Source organism: Camelus ferus, chromosome 8 (assembly GCF_009834535.1).
Source record: "Camelus ferus isolate YT-003-E chromosome 8, BCGSAC_Cfer_1.0, whole genome shotgun sequence".
NCBI classification, from domain to species: Eukaryota; Metazoa; Chordata; class Mammalia; order Artiodactyla; family Camelidae; genus Camelus; species Camelus ferus.
The window spans coordinates 27786849-27805642 of NC_045703.1; the positions used below are offsets into that span (position 1 = coordinate 27786849).

At 37.0% G+C, this 18794-nt stretch overlaps 1 protein-coding gene across 4 annotated transcripts in view; it reads right to left on the reverse strand.

Moving 5' to 3' along the window:
• The window catches only part of ATG5 (autophagy related 5), a 103499-nt gene extending 86183 nt beyond the window's left edge, over positions 1–17316 (reverse strand). Inside the window, exons 1-3 of one of the 4 annotated variants that reach the window (XR_004321863.1) lie at positions 17036–17301; positions 11746–11910; positions 3740–3867 (exon numbers count right to left, since the gene is read on the reverse strand). Coding sequence is in view for 3 of the 4 variants with exons in the window: in XM_014563252.2 (XP_014418738.1) it covers positions 3740–3867; positions 11746–11853 (236 nt within the window). In the remaining variant the exon portion in view is untranslated. Of the gene's footprint in view, positions 1–2399; positions 2499–3739; positions 3868–11745; positions 11911–17035 lie in introns of those variants that run through there. The other 3 variants (XM_014563252.2, XM_014563253.2, XM_032484614.1) reach the window with 3 other exon arrangements.
• Positions 17317–18794: the final 1478 nt, after the last annotated feature.

An 18794-nucleotide genomic window follows, 5' to 3' on the forward strand; every position in this document is an offset into this window, starting at 1 on the left:
TCACAGCTTTTTTAAGCCTATTCTTAGATATGAAAAAGTACAAAAATAACCAAAGGGATACCACATGTATAAAATGCTAAGTAAACCACACTTCAAAAATTTAGTTTACAGAATAATTTATAAAAGTCTAGAAATTCACAACTTCAGAAAAATGACTGAACATAAGAGAGAAGAGCCAGCAAAGTATTTATGATTAAGATGTTAAAGTTATTTTGTTAAAATTTAGTTTTGAAATCACATAGGTACAACATTAAATTCTGGTATTTAATATTTAAACACCTATGTTTAAGATCAACATTAGTATTTGCTGTCTTTTTTTTTAATTCAAAAGTTAGTTTCAGCAATTTCTTACTTTCAACAGCCAGTTCTGAAAACAGGTCAATTTACACAAAATAGTAATATCCCATTAGAGACACCTGTTTTACAGCTGACAGAGAACTCTTCTAAATTTTGTACCTGAAGGCCCAGAATCTGACCAGCACTAGGGTATACTAACAAAGTATTCTTTAGAAGAACCAAGAATTTTTCTCTTAAAAGAAGCCTAATATAAAAGTAACAAATACAAATTTTGAACACTTGGGTTATGGTTACAAGAAACTTTACCCTTTAAAGTGCAATGTTAGAGCACCCTCTGTTGACTAATGAATGCAAATCACTCTAAAAAAAAAAAAAAGAGGTCCCTAATCTGAGTTAAAATCAGCACTTTCCACTTTCCATGTAAAATTTTAAGTTAGAGAGAGAAAGGATGGCAGAGGATAAAGTACTGATCAGATGAAACTTCCTTGGCATTTCTCTACAAATCAACAACACACTTAGTGTTCATTGTGTGCTTACCACTGTTCTTAAATATTTTCTACTCTAATATGAACAAGTTAAAACGTAAGTAATTAGCACATACAGAATTGGAGAAAACAACAACTCACAAATAGAATGTCATCAGTATGTGTGGTAAAAAAGAACCCTGAACTGAGACCCTCAAAATCTGGTCCTACTTCATCACTTGAGCAAGTTATTTTATTTACTTGAGCCTCAGTTTTCTCAATAAAAAGAAAAGACTTATTTAGATTCATTTATTCATTCAACATTTACTTAGCACTTCTTACATTCTAATGTTTAAGGTACAAAGCACCTGGGCTCAAGCATCTCACACAGACAATTAAACATTTGCAACAACAATAAAGATGAATAGGAAAAGGAGCTATAGACGGAGAAGGCAAATTGATTTATGCTTTCCTCCTTTTATGAATTGTCTGAACTGGTATTTGATTTCCTTTTTCACTTTAATTTACTTAAAACACCAAAGAATCAAGCATAAGACAGATGTTATCAACATATTCAAATAAATGCTCCTCTATTCTTAAGATACTTGTGTGGTCTCAAGGGTCCAAGTCCTACAAAGCTTCAGTGGTAGCTGGTTCCCTACAGTGATTATCCTATCTTATGAAACTCACTGCTTAAAAGCCAGGTAGATATTGCTACCCTATTTCCAGGAAGGTAATTCTTTTCACATAGGAGAAAATTGTTATTGTTTGGAGGAAAGAGATAAAAGATCAAAATGTAGCCCAGACGCTCTGAATTATATTCATGCCTTTGGAAATTATTCATTCCTCAAATATATGGAGTACCAAACAATGGTAAAGGACAAGCTGTATCAAAAGCCACTGAATACAATGAGCTTAGAGCAAGACAAAAATTTTTATGCATGATATTACTTCCATAGTTAACACCCCCAAAACTAAAATAAAGATTCTTGAACACAACTGCTTTAACATAAGCTCTCTAAAAGGAAAAATAACTTCACTCTTTAATAGAAGGGATAAATACTGACAAAGTAGGAACATAATTATCTTCAAGCCAAAATCATTATGAGAGAAATGGGTCCCAACATTGTTTATTGGTATCATATGTAGAATATAAACTTAATACAAATCATATCAAATGCAAAAATAATCACCACATTGGACAGAATAAAACAGCAGCTAAAAAGTGATAACTTAATCATTTACTATAAACACTAAATTGAGGTTTCCCATCTTTTTCAGAGTTTCTCAATTGGCAGTGGTTTTGCACCCCCTACCCAGGATATTTAGCAACATTTTTTATTATCATAGCGGAAGGGAATGGTATTGGTACTAGTGGGCAGAGGCCAGGGCTGCTGCTAAAAATCCTACAATGTACAGAGTAGCACTCCCACAACAAAGAATTATCTGGGTCAAAATGTCAATAGGGCCCATTTGACAACCTCTACTTTACAACAATAAAACTGAAGAGCCCCATGTCACTTGTATGAATTCTTACCATAATCTATAACTAATACACACAAAGCAATACAATTTCAATATCCAACTATAATATAGATAGAACTGTCAAGAACATAGATATATCCTATTGCTACTCACCCACAATATTTCCCCCTTTCCTTTCCCTCTACTCTCCTGATCCTTGCTCCTCTTACACTTCTTTTAAGCCACCTTCCCATTCCAAAACCTCCAATTCTTCTGAGAAATAAAAAGAAACAGAAAACAATGACTCATCTATGCTGCCCAAGGTCTAGAACTATTCAAGAGTCATAATGAGTCTGATAATGTGATTATAAAGCTCAGTACTGTTTTGATTTAAAAATGAACACTATACAAAAAAGAAAAAGTTTAGTGATGTGACCCATAACTCAATACAAGGTATCACCTTGTGTGTTTCTAAGACATTAATACAAGTCTACTCACTCTTGGAAATTCATCAGCACAATGTGAGTTCCAAAAGTTCACTCCTTGTTTCTAAGTCATTCTTGGACTCAAGTCAGCTGCACTTATCATACACCTACTAACTTCCTTTTATTTGCTTTAAGTCTCTTTTAAAACTCTTCATTTTTTACTGTTCCCAGATTCAGGCACTAAATCCATTATTAAACTACTTATATTTTCCTATCTCAATTAAAGCTCGACTCAGTCTGTATCTTTTTCATTCAACTACATCTATATGGCAGCATTTCAACACCTATATCCCACCATATTTTGAGCCATTATTTAATATTCTTCTCTCTGTAATTTCAATTTCATTAAATATTTTTAGAAGTACAATAACCAAAGCTCCCAGTAACAGAAGAAGTACAAAAATACATCATCTGCACATGGATCAGACCAGATTTAGGATTTATTTTCAATTTGTTCTGAAAAAGAATATTTATTTTAAATGTTTCTGAAAAAAATGATATTTTGATAAACTATCTAAATTATTTTTCACACAAAAAGGAAATCTATGTATTTTAAATACTAAGCCAAGGCTAAACAAGATGTGCTTATAACACAGTGGTCAACCACATGTGGCAATCAGTTTGAAAATGCCCTTTTAGGTAATCATACGTTTAAAAGATCTGTTTAAACAGATTTTAGAGATAGAAACAAAACTGAATAGTATCACAGAGTGACTTATTCACAAGGGAGTTTTAAATATATGTTAAAACAAAAAAATTCCATAATCAAATATAGTATTATAATGCCATATAAAAAATCTATTGATGAAAATATATAAATCTGTCCAATCTCCCATGCATCCAAATGGAAGGCAGAAAAATTTCCAAAAAATATTCTAGCATTCGTTTAAAATTCACTGTATTATAGAGCTAGGCTAGTGATTTCTTGTATGGAACTCAAAAAAAAAAAAAAAAAACTGCTTCAAGGCTATATACCTTCTTAAAGCTAATGTATATTCAATGCTTATTAATGCAAAAAAATTCACTCACCATTTCAGTGGTGTGCCTTCATATTCAAACCATATCTCACTAATGTCTTCTTGTCTCATAACCTTCTGAAAGTGCTTTTTCACTTTGTCAGTTACCAACGTCAAGTAACTTACTCTTGGCAAAAGCAACTGAAATGAAAATTTGTAAAACCGTATTTATTTACTATTTTTTTAAAAAAGAAATATACTAAATAGGTTTTTGAATATTAAGGAAAAACAGCCATGTTCTTTGCATTATTTTGAATATTCCACACAAAGTCAACTCTCTTTATAGAAAATCAAAAGTTAAAGGCTAAGACATTTTAAAATTTCTTACGAGGTCATTACTTTATGTACAGCTTATAGCTTAAATGCCTAGAATAAACAACACAAGCCTATGTGCAATCTTTCTGCAAAATTTTTTTCCAAATAAAAATACAGTGCAAACAGATGTCACACTATTTAGGATACTTGTTAGTTCTGTCAAGTTTAACTTAAAAATTAATATGATTCACCTGAGTTAAACTCCTGAGAAGATAATCAACTCTGTCCTAATGTACACCTTGACTTATCAATCAAGAATTCTCAGTAGGGTGGCACAGCATATGCTTAGCATGCACAAGGTCCTGGGTTCAATCCCCAGTACCTCTATTTAAAAAAAAAAAAAGGCTTCTTAATTGGTCCCACATGTTTTGATAATCTACTGTGTATTGGCTTGGGTGCACTGAAGAACAACCAGGACAAAGACATAATCTGTCCTCTTCTATGAGGCTAAAAAAATGTGGAGGTTATTAAAAAAAAAAAACTCATAAAAAAGCGCTTTAAGAATATTTCATGACAGCAACAGAATGGCCTTTAAAGATAAAAGAGAAACTTTCATTTGATAAACAATAGGGGTCCACTATGATACCACAAATAAGAAGACGGCAAATGAGAAAAAGTACCTGAGGAATTCTAACAGTTGTGTATAGAAGACTGTAAAAGGATAAGACTTTAGATAGGAAATATTACATAAGATAGGGATGAAGGAGGGAAAAAGTGAGGGAGGTCTGGAAATCAGTCGGAACAGATTTTGGTGATTACTAATGAAGAAATCTGAAGGAGACAGGTTAAAGATGACTGACTTTTGAGCAATACATTTAAATCTTTAAATGCAACAAAGCACGAGCTCAGGGGCTGGTGACCCTGCCACTGTGTATCAACTCCCTCAATCCTGTCCTCATGGAGACTGGGCCTACTTGGACTGTGGAGAGAGAAAAGTCTTGGAAGGAATGCTGAGGTTCGTAAAGCCTCAACTGGAATAGTATGAAGGCTGTTAGTGTTTTTTCCCCAAGAAAGGTACCCAGGAAGAAAACATAAGAGAGCATTTTGGAAAACTGGTTAAGATTTATATAAAGAACCCACAAGTAAATAAAATGAAGAAACTGGAAAAAAAAATTGTGTTTTTTTCCTCCCCTACAGCAGATACTCTAGTTATTTCTTGCTTTCCTAAGCTTCTCTTCTTTTGCTGGTGAAACTGTTCTGTTACTCTCACCTGCTTTTGAGAGTCTAACTCTGCATCATTTTTCATGCTGCTTATTTAAGGCTATGTCTTTTGACCAATTAATCAAGCAGAATTACATACTAGGAATGAGACTATATACCAAGAGAAATATTCTGGTTAAAATGATTGATATTTAATCACTGAAGATTAAGGTAACAGGCCCCAGCTAGGTAAGAGAACATGACAGTGGTCCTAGAAGCTTTTGGATACAGGGGGTGTGGGAGGTAGCTGGCACACTCCAGAACAGAATAGAAGGTACTAATACATGGAACAAGTCATTGGATAGTATTGTGGGTTCAAGAGAACGTAAGTTCCTCTTTTATAAAGAAACAACTAGGATGTGATTAGGGAAGAAAAGAAAAAGGAAACTAATATATGTTATGCAAAAGGAAAAGCACTAGTTGTTTTACAGAAGTATCATCACCACCTATTTTACACACAGCTTAAATAACTCACCAAAATCATATTCTACTAAACAAATGGCAAATAAAAGATTCCTCAGAGTCAGAAATGACAGAATCAAATACAGATGTAACATAGATAGTCTCTAAGAAATTTAAACAGCATGGTAAATTAGCCACTTTTTAAAAATAGATAAGTATAACTTATTAGTCCAATAGTTCTATATTAGTAAATCCAAGACTTTAATTTAAAATGTCTGTTGGGCATTACACAGTAATCCATACTGTAGAAAATGATATTAACCTATGGAAATCATAAGAAGAAAAGATACATCAGTGAGTATGGATATCAGTTCGTGATTTTGGAGAAGGTTGTACATGCACAGGATTCAATCAAAGTTGCTGAAAAATTCATAAATGATTTTCATGAAACAAAAACTTCTTTACAATAAGGAATGAGAAACATAAGAAGGCAAACTCCACTAAGACAGGGATTTCATCTGTTTTGTTCACTGCTACATCCCCAATGTCCCAAATAGTATCTGCTTTATAGCAGGCATACAGAAAATATCTGCTGAGTAAATTAGAAATGCCAAAGCTTAGGTGGGGCTAAAGGCCAAAAGTGATAATTTAGAAAGAATGTCCAATCTTAAGACAGGAATCTACACTGAAACATAGCTGGAATCTTCTGTTCCAAATTGGTCTCTGGGAGTAATCTGTAACTAATGTAAATGTCTATAGTAGTTCTAAGAAATAACCCTAAGATTTAAGAAAGACCATACTAGAGTAGGTATAGATGAAATTTATCTAGTGAATATTTAAATAAGTAAAAATGAAATGAACATAACAGCAAAAAGACACTGTCCTGCTTTCTACATCCAGACTGTACCACTCAGTTTTTTATTAGCTATATTGCACTGGCTTACTTCAAGTTCTTTTTAAGAACTGTGATAAAATATACCTAGCATAAAATTTACCATTTTAACCATTTTAAGTGTACAGATCAGAGGCATTAAATACATTCACACTATTGTGCAACCATCACCACTATCCACCTCCAGAACTTTTCATCATCCCACACTCAAATTCTGTACCTATTAAACAGTAACTTTCCCATTCTCCTCTTCCCCCAGGCCCCCTTGGTAATCACTTTTCTACTTTCTATCTCTTTGAGTGAGATTATTCTAGGTACCTTATCTAAATGGAACCATAAAATATTTGTCCTTTTGTGTCCAGCTTATTTCACTTCAATTAATGTCTTCAAGTTCTTTTAATACAAAAAGAATTAACCCCTCTGGAGATACTGTCAGCTACATGACTCTACCGATCCCTTCCTCCTTGTCTAACACTGTCAAGTACTCAGTGAGTATGACACAAGTGATTCATTTTTTTCTGTACAGCTTATATGGAATGCATGTTTCACACAACTGTATAGATTGCTTATGTTTCTGAAAAGAGTGCCTGTGTAGTGTTTATGCCAAATCCTATTTTGTCCCAACAATTTTCAGTTATAAAATTAGAGATTCACTTATCTAGAACAAAAGTAGAATTAAAATAGTCTAGATTCTATTCCATTTCAATGCGTGAGGCATCACACTAGGCAATGAGGATAGAGCACGGGATGAAACAGAAAGAATCCTTCCTCTCATGGAGTTTAGAGGCTAGAGAGGAAGACAGATAGTAAAACCAAAATTGCAAATATGATGATTGCAAAGAGGAAGTAAAGAATGTTATAAGAGCAAGTAGTCAAAGAAATTTAACCTAATCTAGGGGCTCAGGGAAAGCCTTGACAGGAAGTCAATTTTAAGGCAAGAGTCAAAAAGGAAACAGGAATGAACCAAACATGGATAGATGTGGATGTCTGGGTGAGAGTAAGGGTGGGAGATATTGCTGCTCAATCCAGATACAGGAAATTGCAAAAAGGTGTGGACCAAATACAAAAGGACAATGACCAGCACATTTGAGGAACTACAGGAAGTCGAATGTGACAGGACTACAGAGGTTTGGGACAGAATAGCACTGAAGAAGTAAGGGACCAGATTATGAAGAACCTTGTAAACTACATTAAGGATCCTAAAGACAATGAAAAGCCACTAAAGGTTTCAAGCAGGTAGGTGACAAGATCAGATATGTATTTAGAAAAGATTACTCCAACTGCAGACTGGAAAATGGAAAGAGGGCAACGCTGAAACCATGGAAATTAGTTAATACTATATAATCCATCAGTTTTTAAACTAGGCTGTAGCAGTGGGTATGAAAGGAATCAGAAAAGTCTGAAACATTTCAGATATAAAATCTGATGGACAAAGTTACTGACTGAATGCCAGGGATACAGGAAGAGGAAGCATCAAAGGATGAGTCCCATGTTCATTTCTAGTAAGACTAATTAATCAGCTGGATGACAGGTCTAACTTGCAAAAATAGGAAGGGAATATAGCGGGCGACGAGGTTTTCTGGAGTAAAAATGATGAGTCCAGTTTCAAACACACTTAGTTTGAGTCCCTGCAAGATAACTAAGTGAACATTTATAGCAAAAAGACATAAAGGTCTGGAGCTCAGGAGAAAAATCTTGTGGAGCCGTTGAGATAAAAATGTCAACAAAGACATAAAAATGGATGAGAGCTCGGGGGGGGGGGGGGGATGAAGTGAAACAAACCAAAAAAAGGGGTAAAGCTCCAAGGAATGCCAACACTGAGCAACAAGCAAAGGCAGGAGATCTGGCAAAGGAGACCACAAAAACCCAGAAAGGAAGAGGCAAAACCAGGAAGGAGGCACTGCAGAGCAAGAGAGGGCAGTGCCACAAAATGGAGCAAACAGCCAACAACATCAAATAGTGCTGAGGGATCAAGCAAATAAAAGTTCAGACAGACTCTAGGTCTGGCAAAAAAAAAAAAACAAAAAAAAAACCATTAGTGACTTTGGCAAGAACAGTTCTATCGGAATAGTGTGAAAATATTACAGTGAAGTACGTGGTGGAGGTAGGAAGGAGATAACAAGTACAGACAATCTTTTTAATAAGTCTGGCTGTGAAGGGAAAGCAAGAGGTTGAAAAGGAGATGGGGTCAACAGAGGGTTGTTTTAGGATAGGAAGGGTTTGAGACAATATAAATCTGCAAAGATAGATACAGTAGATAGAAAAAGTTGAAAGTAAAATAAATAGAGAAGGCGGGGGGCGGTGAGGCAGGGAAAATATCAGAAACCACCAGGTTCCTGAGAAGTCAGGAGATGGGATCCAGAACACAGGCGGACGGTTGGGCTCTGCCTAGGAAGAAGGACACCTCTTCATTAACATGGGACAGAAGAAGTAAATGTGTGAGTGCAGATATGTCTTGCAGACTTGATGGCAGAAAGTTAAGGAAGGTCATAGCACATGGTTTCCATTTTCTTTGTGAAGTAGGAAGTGAAGCCACCTGTTAAGAAAGATGAGGTCAGGGCTCAGAGAACAGTCATAGTGGAGAAGAACAAAGACAGCTGACTAAGGAAACATAACAGGGCTGCAGGGTAATGTTTTGGATCCACTCAGATTGATAACCATGTGTCTGTGTGATTTCCTGTGGTAACAAGTCACAAAATATGAATGCAATTGAGTATGTATATTTCATATCAGATAATCTAAATGAAAAGCAACAGTTCAAATGAATATAACAGAAACAACAAAAGCTGAGAAGTTGCCCAGTTTCTAACAAATTTCCTTCCTAACATTCCCTGTAAAATAAGATATAATTCTCAATGATATACATAGAGAATGTAGGTTGAAAGATTTATGTGGAAGCAACAAATCAAAGTGTTAATATGCTTTTCCAATGGAAACAGAAAATTCCAGAAGACTCTGAATAATTATTTAAAAATTTGGTATGAGTGGATATTTTAAAATCTAGTTTCTAAGAAATAAGCAATAAACATTAATAAAAGTAAACTACCCTCACATTTGCCCATCCTTACCCTCCACCTGAATATGAATGGACTCTCCAGGCCACGGTGACAACCTTGTTACATCACCTCCCCTGAACTTTGAGAATGTCTGGGAAAGAAGTTTTATTGGCTCTCACGCTATGATATTTTCACCTCATTTCATCCAGAGTTTTTAAACATTATCATTATTACAACTCAAAGCAATTAAAAATATCTGCAGGCTGAATTTACAAGCAAGGCACACGTGAAGTAAAATCATATTGGCATTAAAATGCTCACCTATAATAATTCTAAGAGTAACCCCTGCTAGTGGTTTTGGATATTTTCTTTCTGTATATATTAACTTATTTTCAAGTGTGTATTATGAGCTAAATCTGGATTATGCTACATGGTTTTTTTTTTAAACTGACTTATAGTCAGTTTTAAAGCTCAGTTTTTTGTTTAATATTTATTATATGCCTGTCACCCAATAGTCTTCAAAAACATAATTATAATGACTATATAAAAGTTTATTTTGGGTGAAGAATTAGGAAGAATTCAAGGCAAAAAATTCCTATTAGATGAAACAATCCTCCTCCTCCAATAGTTATCCCTGATACTCTTTGCCATTTTTAATTTGATTAGAAATGGATGGAAAATAACTTACCTTCCAATCTCACAATGATCTTTTCATATTTAATCAAATTCATATATAAAGAAAGAAAAATGCATTCTTTACTTGCATTTTTTTTAACCGCAAGAAGTTTGTCAAACATTCTGATTTAAAAGTAAATAGACTTAAATCATGTATGTATTTCTTAGTTTTTGCCACTTTGACCAACTGGACATATACACTCCTTTGTTTGGATACTATTAGAAAGCCACCCAAGGTTAAGTTTTAATTAAACAGCAAAAGCTAGTTTGGAAACAAACACAAATGATATTCCAGCCCATATTACAGAGGGAGAAGGAGGAAAATACATCTAACAAATGAAACATCTCTAAAAAGAAACATGATCACATTTTGTTTTTAACTATGTAAGTTTTCCTAAGGGCAGAAAACTGTTGCTATTTCCAAAGCTAAAATGACTCAAATTTATATAATCAGTATGGTTACCTGCATACTGCTCAATTTCCTTGAAATTATCATTCAATAACAAAGCCCAAAGAGACAATTTAAAACAAAACCCCAACATGAATGTGGAGAGGTTTTCATGCACTGAGTATCTACCAGTTGCATGACCTATGCCAGATTTGAGGATGCAGAGAGAAAAATGAAACAGTTCTTATACCCAAAAAAGTAGTGAACAGCTCCTTAAGTAGCTTCCTCCAGCAGTCGGACTTGTCACAGCTGGAGCAGGCTGAGGAGCAGCGCTGCCTCTCCAACAGAAGAGGGAGAAAGCAAAGGGCAAGCTTTATTAAAGCGAAACAAGAACTAGTCTAGCACCACAGACACATTTCCACTTTTCCAGATCCTCCTGGGTAAATAATACGATGTGTACCTAAGATAAAAAGAAAAAACTGAAATAACAATAACTGAGAATGTCTCTGCCTACTAGGGACTATTCAGTGAAAAGGCAAGATGTTATTCTCTCTGATGGACAGATGCTTAAGTTTAGATTACATATGCAATTAGAAAAGAAAAAAAAGCAGGCTAAAATCAAGAGATATTTGATCTCCTTTTTTAGAACAGATAATACATTAAGTCAAACCTACAAGTCTATATATATAGCAATTTATGTTATTAAATAATGTATTTTGTATAATAAATACTAGCTCATGAACATATGCAGGCACATACATTCATATGTTCACCAAGCTATAAAAAAGAATTTAAACAGTTGCTTTGAACCACCTAAATACAAGAGTCAAATCTGAACTTACTATTTTCAAAATAACTTCCTGTTAAAAAACAACACATAACTTATGATTCATTATCATATATTATATATGCACAAGAAAAAAAAAGTCAAGAAGGTCCCATATCAACATGTCAACAGTGGGGTTTTTTTTCTCTGAGTGGTAGAATTAGAGGTCATTCTCATTTCCTTCTTTTTGCTGATCTGTGCCTCCAAATTTTTTCCATAGTAAGCACATATTGTATATAAAATGTTGAAAAACAGCCTCCAAATTTTAGAGCTTTATTTATAAAATGGATCAAGATATCCCATTTGCTACCATCAATATACTTACATAATATGGTTCAGCCTCCCTTTCAGTTATCTCATCCTGATACAGAGTGAAGCAAGTTGGAATTCGTCCAAACCACACATCTCGAAGCACATCTTTGTCATCTGTCATTCTTCCAGTGGTTAAAGCAGTACATATAGGCTAAATTCTTTTTCAACCAAAGCCAAACTGAAAATAAAATGAAGAGTATTAGTCAGATTCTCGCAAGAATAAATGACCCTGCTCCAAAACAAAGAAAGATTACAGGAAAAAAATTAATGTCATAAAGTTTATTCACTACAAAAAATGTGTGACTGACATTCTTAAGAATAAGCATAAAAATCAGTACAACAAATTCTAAATGTGGAACCATTATTTATTTAAAGGGATCACTTAAGTAACCATTTCAAAATTCCATATGCAATTAATGAGCCACAGCCAAAGTGAAACTAGACTTGCGTCATCCTCTCAAACCCCAAAAGAGTCTATTGCTTATCTAAGGTGAACTCTTCACCTACAACTTTGTGTCTCAGCTTCTCATTTGTAAAATGGGAATACCAGCACTTACCACATAAGATAGACATGAAGATTAAATTAATATATGTAGAACACTTAGAATAATACCTATATGTAGGACTATAATCTATCATCATAATTTATGGAACCAACAAGAGCATGTCTCAAAAAAATGTTTAGAAGTCAAAGACTTCAAGAACTTAGAATAACCAAAAGCATTATTAATGTAAACAGGAATTGTAAGAGTAAAGGAAAATAACTAAAAAATTATTCACTGAACATTGCTGATAACACTCAATACAGAGTCAATAAATATTTGATCATTTGACATGCCCATCTCTGCGGCAAGTGCTGAGGGCATTCAAGATGATGATGATGATGGTGGTGGTTGTGGTGGTGGTGCTGATAACATTTTTAAAACCTCAGGCATTGTCTGGTAGGTATTATCTATAAATCTGCTAAACATGCCATGCACTTTCATGTCCTGTCCATGACTTTGCTCACGCTGGTGGTTCCTTACACTAAAGTTGCCTTCCAAACGTCCTTCAGGACGCTGCTCAAAATAGGCTTTCTTCTATGCATCAATCAGGCAGAAACTCTGTTTTCTCATTGCACCTTTACTTTTCCTCTACTATAGCACTTATGAGCTTAAAGATTGTTAATCTGATTTCCAATCTCATATTCTTTCCATCACACCATACCAACTGCCAAGGTCCCTTCCAATTCCAAAATATCCATGGTTATAATTAAATGTTACTTTGTCAGAGCTTTCATAAAGAAGGAGGGGAAGAAGTTAAATACTAATAAAGCCTATAGTATTCAGGGAAGAATTTTTAAAAATATGGAACTTGAAGAACAGGTGTAATATGGAAAGCAAAAAGAAGACAAATATTCCAAGCAGGGCAAAACAGCATCAGCAAAGGCAAGAAGTGGGCAGGAGCAATATGTGTGCCAACTTTTTAGGAAACTTTGTATTGGGAGGAGTAGGGGTAGTGAAAGAACTGACATTGTGACATGTTTTAATATCACATGTGATCCTAGCATGTCACTTTACTTCACTAAGTCTCAATTTCCTTATCTGTAAAAGTCACCAGGTTGTTCTGTAAAAAATCTATAGTGTTTGACATGATACTAGACACATAGTAAGTGCTGAAATAAAAGCAATTATTATTCCTTTAAGGTCAAATTTGTAAATGTAAAATGAGACTGGATCATGAAGCATACCAAATGGAAGACTGCGGATTTTTAATTTCATCCAGCAAGCCTAGAGAGCTTGTAAGGTTTTATAATGGTGAAATTAAAACAATTGTCTGGCAGCAGTGCACAAGAGGGGATCCCAAGCCAAAGACCTAGCCAGAAAGCAATTTCAGCACTAAGGCATACAATAATGAGAGTCTGAACTGGACTGGTAGCAGGTGATTGATGAGAGACAGATAGGAGGCCTTTCCAAGGAAGAATGAATAGAAGTTGGTAAAAAGACTGGCTGAGCGATAAAGAACAAGGACAGAGAAGATTTAAATGCTTACATCACACAATACAGTAAGGTAGTTAAGGGGCTTTGAAATCAAACTGACTTAGGTTTAAACCCTGACTTCCACGTATATGTTGTGTTCTTGGACAACAAATCTGACATCTCTAAACTTCATATCTGTAAACTGAAGATACTTCTAATTTCACAGGGCTGTTGGGTGTTCACCTGGTAACCAACCACTCAACAAATGGTAAATGTATTTAATACACGGTTCCTCATGCTTCCACAGCCCCTCAGCTTAAACACACTTTGCCTCTTCTCTTGGCCAACTCTTAATCATCTTTTAAGAGTCAGTTTAACATCAACTCCTTGGGAAGCTTTCCACAAAGCAAAAGTAATTTAATTACTTCTATTATTATATGTTTACTGTTATATGTTACAACCATGTATTGCAGTTACGTTAATCTTATCTGTCTTCTGCCCCTTCCCACACTGAACTATGAGTTCCTTGATGGCAGAAACTGAGTCATATGTACTTTTGTATCCACGATATTAGCATAATTAGTACATGGTAGGCTCTGGAATTTTTGTTAAACAACTGGAAAATATATATATATTTAAAAGTTATACTAGCTACTTAAACTTTTCCACCTAAACTCTTTCCTAAATCAGTACAATCACCCTTTAAATTTAGCAAATTTCATTTATTTTAGAAAAATATTTTTCCCGTTCATACATACTCTACACTTATCAATGTGGTGCATCCAAATTGAAGGCACTGTTTTGGAAAAACAGAAATCCCAACCCATGATGCAGTCTACTAGAAGTAAGTATCTTGAGGGCAAGGGAGAGAGACAGCACTTTTTGACTGCTGTATTCTGGGCATTTAATTCAGAGCCTGCAACAGAAGTAGGTGCCCAACCAACAGCATTTGGCAAACAGCATCATGAGTATGACAAAAATAGAATGTACAATTAACAGTCCCTCGTATATGACAAACCCAAGAAAGGCTAACCTATCACCTGAAGCTATTATGCTGACAAAATCCCCAACCACCAGGAAGTCACTTAAAATATCAAATATCTGCTAGTAGTAAATTTATAAACACCTAAAAATAACACTCTAGGCTGGCGGGTGTCCCTTTAGATTCATGAATACTGACCTCAAAAGTGGGCTCTGAGTACTGCCCAGTGTTCTCATATTTCCCTAGTCCATTTAGTCTCCCAGATCACCTCTCTCTCCTCAGATTTTCACATCTCCTTCCTCACTCTCTCTCAACTAAAAACCTGGCTTTCAATTTCCTTCTATCTAGGTACTAAGGATCAGTTGTTCTCAACCCGGGTTTCAATGAACAGCCCCACCCCCACCCTGGGGGAGAGTTCATAACTCTCCAACCTCCAAAAGTTGAAGTGCCCCAGGGTAGTCCTTGAACCTTGCCTTTGGAGATCTCAGACAGGGCTTTACATTTACACATTAACGATAACCACATTTATATCCTCAGCCTAGACTTCTCTTCTAAACTCCAGTTTCCTCTATACTACTGTATACTGACATTTCACTCGAAAACTTAGCATGTGCAAAACTGAAAATGGTTTCAGACCTTCCACCCTCCTTTCTCCCCCTATTACTTACTCTGTGGTCTTCCTCAAATCACTAAGTGGTAACTCTATTCTTTCCTTGCTCAGGCCTAAACCTGGGAGTCATCCATGACCCCTCTTCACACCTGATGGTTCTAGCTTAGACACAAGTCTAGAAGCCGACCATTTCTCACCACCTCCACTATTACCACACTGATTCAAGCCACCCTGACCTTTAACCTGGATAAATGCAATAGCCTACAAACAGAGATTTCAACATTTCTAACCTTGCTGCAGAGAGACAACACAGTAATCAGAAAAATTCTTTTAAGCACCAGTCAGATCAGTTCAGTCCTTTACTCAAAACCCTACCATCATATTCGAGGTAAAAACTAAACTCCTCACAAAGTCCTATCAGGCCCTAAACGATGACCTGGCCCCACTATGCCTGATACCTACTCTCCCCACCTTGCTCCCTCAGTTCCAGCCAAACCAGCTGAGCTCCTGCCTCAGGGACTTCTTGGTTGCTCGGGCTGCTCTTTCCACACAGCACTCTTCTTTGTCACTATTAGGTCTCTGCTCAAATGTCATCTTTTCTAAGGCCACCACCACAATTTCCTATGCACACTGCCAGCACTCTCCTTCCCTTTCATTGCTTTATTTTTTTCTCCATAGCCCTTCTCACTCCCTGACACATTTTAAATTAATTTTTATATTAACGTCTTCCTCCACCGTCAAAATGAACTTCATGATGGCACGGATTTTGTTGTCTTGCTTGTCTTTTTTTGTTTTACTTACTTTTTGTTAAGTGCCTGGCACATAACAGGCACTTAGTACTTGTTAAATTAATAAAGCGAACCTACACTTGAAGCATGTATGTTAGTCTGAAAACTCATATCCACAAAGTACGTTCTGTTCACCTCTCCCAATTTTAATCAGCATACTTTGAGGATCAAAGACATGCCTAAATACAGTGTAAAATTCTAAAATTCTCCTCAGCTACTACCCTCAGCTCAAGATCTTAGCTTTCAAATTCAAAATTCAACCAACTCCCTTTAGGGAAATCACAAAATAATTCGGTTCACATCCAAGTACCCACAGTCCCGAGGAGTCTGAAATTTATCGAGTAAATTCTAGAAGGCCTTGTAAGTTCAGTGCTGTTTGATAGTCTCTGGGTTTTAACTCTTGCTGAAAACATGCCATGCCTCCCCACCCCTCAGAAAAATCTAGAACCAATAGTTTCCGTAGGTTCCTCAAATTCAAGTATGACTTGAAAATAATCCAAAGTATAATCGAAGTACGTTACGGTGATTTGCCAATCCAAAGTGGCTTTGTCGGCACTAAATATTATTAAATGGGACTTAATAAACGCCATCGAGAAGATAAAGTGGGGAAATACCCACCGATTTCGGATAGAATCGAACTGCCTGTGAAATAATTATGGTTCAAATAATTATTCCACGAAAGATGTGGCTCCTGAACTAAACTCTAGAACCTGTGATGGGACCCTCACTTCCTACGTTAGTAAAGAACAGACGTATTCCCGGGAGAGACCGCACAGCCCGTGTAAGGGCCCCGGGGGCGGCGCCTGGCCAACGCCACCTCCCCCGGAGGAACCACCAGCAGCCGGGGGAGCGCCCCTCTCGCCGGCCGCACGCCCCTCCTTCTTACCACACCTACCTGGCACCTCCCCAGCCCTCCTCCTCCAGGCAGTTCCTCACACTGGGTGACAGACACACATATATCCTACCAAAAGCGCCGGCTTCCCCTCCGGCTTCCCGCACCACTGAGGACGATGGGGTCCCCGGCTCCGGCGGGGCGGCGGCGCCGAGTGCCGGACACACCGTCCCGCAGAGGCGCACCAGCCAGGAGTCCGGACGGCCCCCGCAGCCGCAGAAGGCACCGGCACCGAGGTGGGAGCCAAGCCCCGCTGCACTTCCGCTCTCGGGGATCCAGAGAACACAGCCCGCAGCGCCCCGGAGCCCTGGAAGCCTACCGCAAGTCCAGTCACCCTCGGCGCCCGGAGATGACGTCACGGGACCCCACGTGGCCCGCACTCCTCCCTCGGAGTTCGGCCCCACCCCGCGAAGAGGCTGGAGCCGCGCTTGAGCATGCGCGAACAGGGCGAGAGCGTGAATAGGAGGTCAGCACCCCTGGCAAGTTCACAGCTTCTACCCTCTTCCCAGAGTCTTGTGCTTTTGGCATACTCATTGGTGCTTAGGGAGGTTGACGTAACAGTTCTATAAGAGCAGACAGTTACTACTGAGACACTGCCTCACTAGAGCTTGATCGCAGCATCTCTCTCCTGGCTTCGCTAAGTAACATTAATGAAACGTTGGTTCTCAAAGTGTTTTCATATCTATTTTCTCATTTGATCTTTTCCACTTTGTCAGAGCCACAACAGGGATTAGTAGCCGCATTTAACAGAAGACTGAAATACCTGAATACTGAAGCCCTCCCATCCATCCAATTGTGCATACCTTTATCTTCCTGTTGGTGAAAGTAACAATTAATAAACTTACTCCTAAAGAGTCTTTGAATTGGATCAATCCAAAAGTCCTAACCAGCATTTAACGTCTTTGTCTTAGTTACACATGCCGTTCAACATAATACTATGCATGCCAAATAAATACTGTGCTGAAACTCCTGATAGGTTGCTGATAATTAAGACAACTAAGAAAATCCTAGTAGGAGCCACAGAATCCTTTTTAAAAGAAGAATCGTCTTGGCGGTTGTCTAGCCCAATGATTTTCCAGTGGTGAATCACAACCCAATGGTGGGTCATCAAATCAAGGTAAGGAGTCCTGACTAGCTTTGTTTTAATGAAATAAAATAGAAAATATTGGCATGCTTCACCCATGTTAAGGGTAAATTATTTACTGAAATTTTTACTTTAGTAACTATATGGTGTACACTGGATAGGAATGTGAAATATATTTCTTGGTATGAATAGCAGTCAAAGATATTTGAAAGCCACAATCCAGTTCACTCCACCTGTTACCAAACTCAGGTTCAGCTGTTCCCCACTCAAAAGCCAATAATTCTAGATGCAAGTGTCAGTAGAAAGGAAAGCTGCTTTAATTAGAAAAGCCAGCAATCTGGAGACATGGCTGTCTCCTGTCCCGAGGTCATCTCTGAAGATCTTATTCAGCCGTGACAGTTTTTAAAGGGAAAAATAAAGGGAAGACTCTCAGTGAATCATCAAGGCGAGAGGTTGGGTTCTGCATCATTCTCCATTGTGGGCAGACTGGCTGACTCTTCAGATATTATTTTGCCCCACCGTGATCTGCCTGCATGATTGCCACCCAGGATGTTGGGGGTAGAGAGCTAATCATTCTTTAACTACTTAATTCTTCATTCTTACTTCTTTTTATCTAGGAAAAGGATTAACAGTTCAGGCAAGGCATGGTGTGCTTTCAGGAGAGGTTAAGTCAGGAGTTAGTTTCAATTGCTTAGTGATCTCATTCCTATAATTAGGTTCTTTTAAGTTTAGAGGGGGACAGAAATGA